Source organism: Lontra canadensis, unplaced genomic scaffold (genome assembly GCF_010015895.1).
Source record: "Lontra canadensis isolate GAN:19392208 unplaced genomic scaffold, GSC_riverotter_1.0 scaffold70, whole genome shotgun sequence".
NCBI lineage: Eukaryota > Metazoa > Chordata > Mammalia > Carnivora > Mustelidae > Lontra > Lontra canadensis.
In genome coordinates, this window is record NW_022631064.1 from 2877138 (window position 1) to 2889116 (window position 11979).

The following is an 11979-nucleotide window of genomic DNA, read 5'->3' on the forward strand; positions in this document are numbered from 1 at the left end:
AGTGTCATACTAGCACGGCAAGAAAGACGTAGTTCCCCAGAATAGAGAATCCAAAAGACAGACCTGCTCATATATGGACAACTGATTTTCCAGAGAACTGCAAAGGCAGTTTAGTGGAGAAAGGAAAGCCTTTGAAAAATATCATGCTAGAGCAGCATCTGGGTGGCTCAGTCAGTTTAGCAGCTGACTCTTCATGTCCACAAAGGTCATGATCTCAGGGTGCTGAGATGGAGCCCCAACTCAGTTCTGCACTCAGCAGCAGTCGCTTGAGAGTCTCTCTTTCTGTCCTACCCTCCCACCTGTGCACACTCATTCTCTCTCTCTAAAATAAGTTTTTTAAAAATCATGCTAGAACAATTGAAAAGACATAGACCAAAAAAAAAAAAAAAAGTGAACTTGGGTCATCTTGTACCGCATACAAAAATTAACTCAAAATGGAACGCAGAACTAATGTAAGACATAAAACCACAGATTTCTGGGGTAAAACCTCTATGACCTTAGGTTAAGCTAGTATTTCTTTAAAACAAGAGGAAACATGTAATCTACGAAGACACAATGTAATAACTTCAGCTTCATCAAAATTAAAACTTCTGCCCATCAAAAACACAGTCAAGAAAGAAAACAAAGACATGCCACAGACGGGGAGAGAATATCTGCAAATGATTCACTGATAAAAGACTGATAGTCACAATATATAAACAACTCTCAGAATTCAGTGTGAAAACAACACAGTAAGAAATGAGCAAAATGGTTGAATAGAAATTTTACCAGAGAAGATACATGGATTTTAAATAAACCCATGAGAAAATGTTCATCATCATTTATCATTCGGGAACTGCAAATTCAAACCCAAGCTCCTACGATACCTTCTTGCATAACTAAAATGCAAGACTGACCTCACCAGGTGTTGGAAAGGATGCAGAGAAACTGGAACTTGTGCATAGTGCTAGTAAGAATGGAAAATGGTACTGCAAAACTGACATTTTCCTAAAAACCTAAACATACACCTACCAAAAGTTCAGCCATTCCATCCCTAGGTATCTACCTAAGACAGATGAAAGCACAGGTCCAAACAAAGACTTGTATACGAATCTTCATAACAATTTTGTGACAGCTAAAAATTGGAAACACATTGCCCAACTGCAGGTGAAAGCCTTTGGGTGACAAACTATGGTATATATTATATGCGACTTAGCACCACGTAGGAACACATTACTGATACCTGCTACAGCATGGACAATCTCCAGATCATTAGACTGAGTGCAAAAAAGCCAGTCAAGAGAAGTGGGGGAGAGGGTTGCTACTGTATGATTACATTAGCATAAAATTCTAGAAAATGCAAACTAATCCATATTTACACAAACCACATCACAGTTTGCCTGGTGATTTTGGGTACGAGGAAGGGTGGCACAGAGGGATTGCAAAAGGTAATGAGGACCCCTTGGGGTGATGATGTCATGGGTGTATACATATGTCAGAACTTAAAATTGCATACTTTAAGTGTGTGCAGTTTATTGTATGTTAATGATAACTCAAAATAATACAAATCTAACAAAAATGTCACTTTGGGGCCATGAGATCTGAGGTGAGGAGAAAGAGTAGAATAAGAATTTGCTGTGTTTTCTTATAAGCCTGTAATGGTTGTGTTGTGTTGTGTTTTGTTTTGTTTTGTTTTTTAACCATGCAGAATCATCCTGGTAAAAATGTAAATAAAAATAAAACAAGAGCAAGAACTACAAGAGGATAACAAAAAAGACAAGAAAGACTTTCCTTTAAGTCTTTAGTTGAAAATCAGCTGCTCTTAAAGGCACAAATTCTTTCTAGCCACCTTTAACTATTTACTTCATTACTGATTTCCTAACAAGGATGCAATTTAGAATACCACAGTAAGTGAAAATGTTCCATTTTAATGTTTGAATGAGCTATCACCGATAGACCACCAAAAGAACATGAACTGCTACTAAGTGACATTTTTAAGCCAGAGTAATCTACTTGTGCTGATCTAGCCACAACCTTCTCCAACAACCTTGTTTATTTTTACAGTGGCTTGCCACAGATGGGTTGTAGAAATCATTAAGCAGTTGATAACCCCTACTGGTTTAAACCATTAATTATCTACTTCCTTACCTGGGAGCAATTTGAGCAATGGGATGAATTTGGATTCAGCTGATGAAATGAAATTGATATCAGTAAAATAATCAGTTTCAGAAGAGCCTAGAGTGAACTACCTTCCAATTACACAGGGAAAGAAAATTATCTTGCCAGTTAGTAATTCCGTTAGAACAGAAGCAAAGGAAAATAACCCCTTAAAAGCAGATATTCGGCAAGAAAAAATGGGGAAATGCTGGCGTTTGAAATAATTCTATTTGCATTAAGATTGTTCTTTGGACTTTGGAGAAATAGGGCTCAGGTGTAATTCAGCTTAGGGAGCCAGAAACTCACACAGACCCTCCTTCTACTAGGGCTACGATATATACACAGAGAGCTCTGGTAACTCGGATAGTCATGCTTTTGTGTACTGAGGACTTTGATTTAAAAACAGCTTAAAGAATGTATACATTCCAAACAATGTTCAAATCATTTGGCATTGGCTATGGTTTATAGAATGATTTCTTCTTGATATTAAATAACCTCAACTTTCTGGTCTGCTTAATTCACTGATTAGAAACAATGCCCGTGTGGTTAAGTAAGGACATTAAGCCATGTTCCAAGACTAGCTGCGTCTGCCCATCACCCAGGTTAACTCTACAGGGGACTGTGTTCCGCCAGGATACAGAACCCAGCTACCACTTTAAACTCTTCTCTATCCCTTTGATGACAAGTTTCGTCAAGCTTCTCACAAGTGGAGAGCAGCCCTGCCGAATGCAACAAGAAAAACTCACTAGGAATTGAACAATAAACCGGTTCCAACACACACAAAAGGCTCAAATCTGCTTCTATCATCTTTATCCAGAAGAAAGTTGGTTGAGAAGTGGAGCGAGGAAGAAGAGGTATGTAATGCTAGGAAAAATCAGTTTCTCAGGAACACCGAGAGGCACTGACTGACCTGAAGGAGAAAACAGCGCGCACACACACACACACACACACACACAAATCCTATGGTATGCATCTTGGCACATTCATTGCCATCTTTGATGGGTTCAAATATTATCAGATAAGTTACCAAAATCTCAAGGATAAGGTCGAATTACTGCCCCTGCGATGACATCGAAGTAAGACAGAAGGCTTTCTGTCTTGGTTTGGCTTAGATGTCAATGTGCCTGTTAGCGGGGCTGGTAGTACCTTGGAGAACATGAACCAACACCCTCATTTTGCAGAAGAGGAAATGGAAGGTCAAGGGCCTTGACCAAAATGACAGAGATGCAGCCAGGACGGGATGCTAGACCTTAAGGCTCTCTCCTCAGCCTCTCTTAGGCCCTTTCCTGATCTCCTTTGACTTTCCTTTTGGGGTCAAGATTCTGTCAGAACAGGTCACTGGGAGGCAGGTCATTTTTACACAGCGGTTTCTAACCCAACTACACAATGGAATCACCTGGGAGCCACATAAATTCTGACCCTGGGACTTCACCTCCCTGCCCTGCGGTGAAGCCTTCTGATGTAATCCAACTGGGGTGTGGCCTAACGCGGGCAGTTTCAAGAGCTCCCTTGGGCAATCCTAAAGTGCAGCCACCTCTGAGAAGACTTGCCATGGAGCAAAGCCTATTGGCAAAGAAACTTGCTAATCATTAAGAGGTTTGCAATGGTTTTTCATACTCCAATCTAGGCAGGTGTTCCTTGTTGAAAATTTCTCTGGCTTATTAGGGTGTTCCCTGCTCCTGGGTTCTAGCCAGCTCCGTGCCCTTCTTAACCGCCATTGTCGGGTACCCTCAGCCTCTAAAAGCTCACCACTGCCATCAAAATGACCATTAAAAGAGAGACCGGAAACAAGTTTCAAAACGTTGAGTAAAAGCCAGGGAAGGAAATCCACACACACCCCTCCTCATGATTTGGACAAGTCTCCATAAGCAACACAGAGGAAAGGGAGGCTATCTGGCGATTATTCCAGCCAAGAGTGTTTGGGCATTTTCCCAGAATTACCCAAGTAATCCCGTGAAAAGGGAATCTATGTAGGCTACATTAGGTACAAACTGCCTAACTCGTGAGTTTTAATCAAAGTTACCTGACTCTGGAAACTGTTAATGCCAAAGACACCACGTGCATCATAGGTTTGACTGGCCCCTGACCCCTTTCCTAAGCATCTCCCTCTGGGGTCTTGCAGTAACAAACCAGAACCCGAGCAGACTGTGAATTCAACACTCTCCCAGGCCCTTCTGCTCTGCCTTGGGACCTGAGCCACCCACTCCGGAGAACGCCCCAAGTCCTATGTCCTTCTAGCTCAAGGAAAAAACCGTAGGAGCATTCGAGGGGTGTGGTGAGGACGAGTCCCAGGGCGCCGTCCAGAACCTCCTTTTCTCCACCGCAAAGACTCCAAGAGCCCCGCTGTCCTGTACACCTTACAACGCTCCGCCCCCGACACTCGGACGCAGGTGGCCCTAGGACGAGGATGTCAGAAGTTCACTCGTCCTGGGAAGCACGGAAGTGAGGAGGAGTGTCCCGGAGGCCGAGCCTCCCCCGCACCGCCCGAGCCTCGACCCGCAAGAAGGGTCTTCGCGAAGTACTGTCCGGACGAGGTGCGGGGTCGCGGACCCCCTGGAAGAGGGCCGTACCCTGGCTCAGGCGCCGTCTCCTCCCCAGACTCTGTCCCGCCGCAGGCAGGACGCGGGCGCGAGCGGGACGCCGGGACGCGCAGCAGGAAGCGGGGCTGAGGCTCAGCGCAGGATTTGACCCCGGCAGCCCGGAGCTCGCCACGAGAGGCCGCCTTAGCCCTAACCCGTGCCACCTGTCCTCGCTGGGGTGGCAGCACAGCCCCAGGACAGGCCCCGGCTACAGCTCTCCCCGCTTTAGCCGACCAGAAGAAAAGTCTTAGGAGGGTGGGGAAGGACGCCCGACGCGCAGACCGCCTCACCTGTCCGGCGACGTAGAGCAGGCACCAGGTGCCGCCGAGGATGCGAGCCAGGAGCCTCGAGTGCCAGGGCGCAGCCGGCCGTGCCATGGTCCCCCGGCGGGGAGGGAGGGGAGTCCGGGCGAGACCCCTCCCTGGAAGCGGCAGCCGCCTCCCGCGCGGGCTGCAGGGCTCGGCCGTGGCCGCAGCAGCCGGCGGGTGGACTGGGGCGTGCGCCTGTGGGGCTGGGCTGGGCTGCGCTGCGCTCGGCCGCGCGTCCTCTGAGCCGCCCTGCGGCCGCCGAGCCGGGCTGCTTTGAATGGGAGCGCGTGCGCTGGGGGCGGGGGCGTTATTTGTGAATGTGCTGCTTGTCTTGGCTCGGGATGGTTCGCGCTCCAAATCCCCCCCCCCTCCCCGGCACCCCCTCCGGCTCCTGCTCCTCCCCTCCTGTGTCAGCCCAGCAAAGGCGGGTAGCGCAGACACCCAGCCGCCCCGGCAGCGACTGCGTGCGCCTTTCGGGAAACCGGAGCGGGGCTAAGCGCTGGCTTCTATTTATTTATTCTTTTTTAAGGGAGGGTCTCGCACTGCACACCTTGGACGCGTGTGGAATCCGACCCTGCCTGCCCCGGGAGAATACTGGATGAGAGGGAGAGGCTCTCCCCGGACGCAGGCGCTTTCCCCAGAACGAGTCCCCGGGGCCATTCCCTGCGCGCTGTCCCTGGAGCTTGGCGCGCTGCAGCCGCCCTGGAAACCACGCAAGGCCCTCAAGGGACGGGGGAAGTGGGGGCGATGATTAAGAAACTCTACCCCCCACAATGCGCAGCACTAAACGTAATGGTATGTTGTTCGTGGAGACCCATCCTCTAGGTACGCAGAGAGATGCTCCCGTGGAGTCACTGTTTTGCAACCTGGGTCTGGGGGAAGAGGACTTCGCTCGAGAGCGCCCAGGCCCCACCACAGCTGGGATGGGACGCAGTGAACCAAGAAACAGCATCACCCATAAGGAGCCCAAGAAATGGGTTCAGTGAAGCTGACTTCGCTTGTCTTCTTGTGCCAGTGGTTTTCTGGGGCAAGCCAGAGCACTCACTCCCTTGTCCACTGCGGGTCGTGTTCTTATTAATTAGGGTGGAGGCTTTCAGGCTTTCTCTGTAACAGAAAGCAAACTTCGTGCCCTTTGAAGCTCTTTGCCTTTGGGACCCAGGTTCATTTCTTCCTGAAAACCTAGCGCTCCAGAGCCAGTCTCCCAAAGCATATTTATGAGAAAGTAAATCCCCCACCCTTCTCCCAACCGTCTTGCAGGCCACTCCACCCCTCCGGAACCTTGGCAGTGAAGCTTACAGAGGCGGGGAGCTGGCCCCACTTCAGTAAACTCTACGATAAGAGGATTCAGCGCAGCGCTCCTGAAAAAACTTTTGTGAAGTTCCCACGTGCGCGCGTTGGGATGAGCCCAGCATAAAATGAAGACGCCACCATACTCCCTAGCAACCATTCATTCAGGCCACGTATTCTTAAAGCCAAGCGCTGGGCTTAAGCACCCTAGCCCATGAGTGACCTAGACAGATTTGGATCTTGCCCATTTTAATTGCATGAACAGACTGGACGCAAACTGCCTGCTGACCACAAGAGGCATAGTCAGGGTAGAAATGCCTATAAGAAGTGAATGTTTAACATGTGTCAGCATGAGGGTTTGTGTCCAGAATAGGGTGATTTTTTTTTTTTAACTGATGAAGAGTCAAGGAGCTGCTTCTCAGAATTCACCTATTTACTCATTATCTGTGTATTATCTGAGTTCTCAAGAAAATCAGAGGTGAAAAAGAAAAAATAAAATCCCTCTTTGAATTTAGAATGCCAGAAAGTCAAAGCTTGAAGTTCAAGACCTTGAAATTTGTCTTAAGGATTATAGGTCAGGTTTTCAGCCTCAGTTGGTAGAGAGGAAAGGGTAAGATATTTAAAGACAAGATACCAAACACAAAAAGGAACAAAGGCCACAGAGGCTGGAGACAGGAAAGTGTTCTGTGGAGGATTGCAAATGGCTTGTCTTGCTAGGATGTTTGAGCCACAGGTTAAGCAGAAAAAGGCAAGGCACTTTGCTTGGTGGGGTGTTGGTCCTAACATGATGGGGTGGGAGAAAGGAAAGCACCAGGGTAGAAGATAAAAGGGAAGCCGCATTGGTATACCAGGCAGCATTAGCTGAATTAAATCTTTAAACAGTCCTCCAGATAGGTGGAGCTGTACTCTCAATGGCTGTACTATCAGGATTGGAGCCAGACCTGGAGGGGCACACAGGAACAGAATTTTGGGCACTGGAAGAGAACTCTAGCCCAACTGCATATCCCAATCCCAAAGAGCTTGGTTATCTAGCTCAAAAGGCACATTTTTATTTTTAAATAGGTAAACAAACTAAGGCCCAGAAAAGTTAAGTGACTTGTCCAGTGTCTCATTTAAGAGGTCTATGAATTTGTTCTCACCTCCTTGTGACAAAATAAAAAAGAAAAAGAGAAAAAGAAGGGGAGCTTCTATTCCTTGAACAACGAGGTAACAGAAGGAAACAGGAATTTAAATTAATGGGTCAGTTAAGTATAAGGTAAAAAGAGGGTAGTTAGCCCAAAAGGAGGGAGACCAGCTAAGACGATGCTGCTGTAAACCACCCACAAGGTGATGAAGGCTTCCATTGCCAGAGAGGCACTCCAGCTACCAGAGAACAAAGTTGGTGTTTGGAAAGCCACACAAGAGAAGGCAAATATTTTTAGTTCTGTGTGTGAAGATGGCATTTCCGTAGAACATCTCCATACCAGAGGTTCAACTCCAGATCCTTGACACCAAACTCCAATGTTAACAAATAGTCTGATTTTGTTGACTTCCACCATTTAAAAATCTATACATTCTTTTTTTTAAAGATTTTTTTTATTTAATTGAGAGAGAGAGAGTGAGAGAGTCAGAGGGAAAGCAGACTCCCCACTGAGCAGGGAAACCGATGTGGGACTTGATCCCAGGACTCCAGGATCATGACCCGAGCCAAAGGCAGTCAGTCCCTCAACCAACTGAGCCACACAGGCACCCAAAAATCTATAAATTCTTAAACTATTTCCAACCAATATTACTCATAGTATAAGAAATAATTGAGGGAATCATTATCCACTGAAGATCAGGTTTCCTTGATACTGCATAAAACACAGGGAGGGTGTTTTAAAACAGATGTCTTTGCTTAACATCTTAATAACCTCACTGTAACACAAGGACTGAGAACTGCCACATTCCTCAGGTATTGGAATCCACACAGACTATCTGAAGACCCCTGCCACCACCGTTGGCTCTTCTTCTCACGCTGGCCTCAGTATTGCCAGAGCCTCTGCTCTGGGCCACAAGCCTTTTCACCTGGGACTTGCAGCAGGAGATGTGTTTTGGTATCACTGGTAAGACCTCTCAGAAGCATTCCACTGGAACACCAGACTACACGATTCTGAGACAGACCAGTCTACCTGTTCATCTCCAGGACACTTCTACTTCACTGACTGCTCTCTACCTCCCAGTTCCTTCTTCAGCCCTCTCTTTTGCTCCTGTCCCTTTCTGTCCAGCATACTTTTCCCCCCAGAGCCCATCGTTTCCAGAATACTTCCCAGTACCCTCCACGTCCTCGTCTCTTGGTCTTTTCTTCACATTCCAACTCAAAACAAACTCAGTTATCTGCTTCTGCCCTACATAAGCGCCAAACTTTGCAGGTGAGAGCCACAAAACAGGACAGATAAGTGGTGCCATAGGATCATCTCTCCAACCTCAATGGGCTCCACACTGCCCCTCGATCCTCCTGGACCTTTCACTCCAGTACCATTCTGCCCCTTATAATGACTATTTCAAACCTTGTCCTTTCTCCAAACCTCCAGCTGTCTCCTCCTTCACCTCCCTCTCTTTCCAGATAGGCAGAGCTCCAGCTTTTCAGAGAAAACCAAAGCAGTCAAATGGGAACAACTTCCACCTTTACCTTTTTCCACCAAACCTGCTTATATCCATAGCCATCTTGTTTACCTCTGTTTTCTTTCCAAGGCCAATCCTTTCATAGTGCTCTTGGCCTCATTTCCCCCCTTGCCTTCCACTGGGAAGGAAACTTACTATAATTTTCCCTTCTCTCTGTGGTATTTTCAACAATGCCCTGAAAACTGTATCCTACCTTTAAATACAACGCGGCCTCTGCCATGTATAACAAAAAATATATTCACTCTCCAACCACCTCTTATCTTTTCTTCATGACCTTACTTATTGAAGGATTTATTTACACTGTTTATTGCCTTCTTCCCTTTCTATTTAATCCTCAGACCACTCCAGTCAAAATTCAGCCACCATCGCTGTAGATAGAGAAACTGTTCCAGTCACAGTTGCATCCATGAGGTCGAATCCAATAAATGATCTTTGTTCCTCTTCCAACTTGTCCTCACAAAACCATATGGCATGTCCAATCATTCTTTCATTCTTGGGTATTCCTCAGATATTGGCATAGTACTTCTTAGAATATATTTTTTTGCCAGGGCATCCCTTTCCCTCCCCAACCCTTTACCTAGTTACCTCATTTCTAAGCCCCTCCAACATCTGGGTTGGATTCCTTATTTATATATACTCATGTATCTGTATCATTTTCCTTCATAGGATTTATTCTAATTTGTAATTATACTTTCACTAGTATGACTAATTGACCAAAATGTGTCTTTCCCTTCCCACTAGGTTGTAAATTCTGTAAGAGCAGTTTACCATGCAGGTACAATGCCTTCCAGTCCAAATTCCTAGCAAGTCATGCTTGACAAAAATCAAAATTAAATTAACAAAGGGATGAATTAGCACTTCCCACCATTCAACTGACCTGACCTGGAAATGTAACCATGGAGTAGAGTACAAACTGCAAGCTCCTTGAGGACAGACATTATGTGCTATTGACTGTTATCCCAGTATTTACAAAAGGCCTAGGAACATAATAGGTAAGAAAGAGAGACAGACAGACAGATGGAGACAGAGACAAAAAGAGAAATGCAGAAAGAAAAAGAAAAAGCCCTGGTTAAATGAATGAACAGATAAGTCTGCCGATAAGTCATAACCTTCATGGGACACTGTGCTTTCCCCTCAGAAGGAAGCAGAGGTAATTTAAAATATTTTGATCTGGATGTTAATTCACATAACTCTGTTTATCTGGTTTCAGCTAATCTTTCAGCCACTAACAGAATGGGAAACTGCCTCATCAGGTAAACACCTAGGCAAACTCCACATAAAAATTCATAGGCCAAACAATTCTCGAATAGGTAAAAATTTCCAACTATACTCATTCTTCTAAAAAATAAAATAAAGTTTGTTACCAAACTAATTATGTTTCTTATCAGCACCATAAAGAGAAAACAAAAAGTAAATGATTTAAATAATAGGTACAGAATATCAACCAGAACACAAATTACATTTCTTACTAAATACTCAGAAGCAGTCGGAAGGGGGAGGTGCACATTCTATTAGCCAGAGTTAAGATTTATCTAAATTATTTCCAGTTAGTATATCATGTACATTATAAAATGTTCAGCAAGAAAGGAATTTTCTGATAACGGGCTCAAATTCCGCTTCATTCCCCTCTGGTTCTTTAACTAGCTGGAAATGCCCTTCTTGTCAGCCATTATTTGCCTCGGTAGACAAGCAAAACACAGAGCAAAGCTGTTCAGTCAAGCAAAATGTTCATTTTTGACAAGTTGAATGTCACACACTTTGTTCAAAGAAAATATACATACCTGAATTATACAGTTAAAAGTCTCCTCACTCGAGTGAAGCTGTTTCAACAATATTCCAGTCCGTAGAGACATGTGGCTTCAACTATTACAAACGGTTAAATTATGTGCATAATAAAAAAATGATAGGAAACATAAAGTAGTATGTTTATATCTCACAGAAATGACTCAAAACCATATTTCAAGAAAGTAAACACTGGAAACCAGCAGTTTTACTGATTCTCTGCCTTAATTTAATCTCCGGTCTAATTCTGTCTTTTAGAGGAACGTACAGATTTTTCTTTCTTTTTAGCTACCATGTTTGTGGATTTTTAAATCGAAAGCATAAAGATTAGCTGAAACCAGATAAACAGAATTATGTGAATTAACATCCAGATCAAAATATTTTAAATTACCTCTGCTTCCTTCTGAGGGGAAAGCACAATGTCCCATGAGGGTTATGACTTATCGGCAGACTTATCTTTCCGTTCTATAACATTGACTGACTGGCTGAGGCATGCCTGAGGTCGCGGGGGTGTCCTGGCATCCATGTATGCGGCGGCCATGATAGTGTGTTAAGTAATGCGCGTACTTAATCTCTCCATGTTGGCTTGCGGGAGTCTCACATATAAAATGTGACAGCATTTGTTTTTCTTACCACATAAAAAATGACATCACAAACTGTTAAGAGGTTAAACCATATATCATGGCTTCATTTCAGAGTCACTGTTTGTGTCATATGACAGCCCAACAGGGGCCGAATCTAACACACTTAACATTCCTAAGGCTAGGAACATATATAAGCTCCGTAGGGTGAGGCCCATTGGGTGTGGTTCTATCACGCAGAAAATCTTATATAATAACAGTCTTTGCAAAAAAAATTGTCATTCTTTCTCCATGTGTTGAAGGATTTGTCCAAATAACACAGCAAAGGACAACAGAGATTATAAAGGAATCAAAAAATTACATTTAGAAACAGACATGAATTCCCTTCCTCCTCTCTGGAGACCTCAGAAACTGTTTACCTGAACTTGGCAACAATTTTTCCATAATTCAGTCAGTCTGTCAACAATAATATTTAGTTTCCCTTTTGTACTAGCCATTATGAAACTATGTAAAAGTAGTAAAAAAAAAAAATTCCTGTTCTTCCAGAAGTCACCATTAAGTTTCGCAAAATATATTTATGTGAGAAATATGTATCTCCAAAATATTTGTTCCTCATTATTTCAGAAGCCCTTCTGCAAGCATGGTATCCTGTCGCAGTCAGTT

General features: G+C 44.6%; 1 protein-coding gene across 1 annotated transcript in view; it reads right to left on the minus strand.

Annotated features, from left to right (window-relative positions):
• ADAMTSL1 (ADAMTS like 1) overlaps window positions 1-5158 on the minus strand; it is a 904787-nt gene extending 899629 nt beyond the window's left edge. The window contains exon 1 of the mRNA XM_032880520.1: window positions 5006-5158. Within this exon, the coding sequence (XP_032736411.1) occupies window positions 5006-5092 (87 nt within the window). The 5' untranslated portion in view covers window positions 5093-5158. The remainder of the gene's footprint in view (window positions 1-5005) is intronic.
• Between the last annotated feature and the right edge of the window lie 6821 nt (window positions 5159-11979).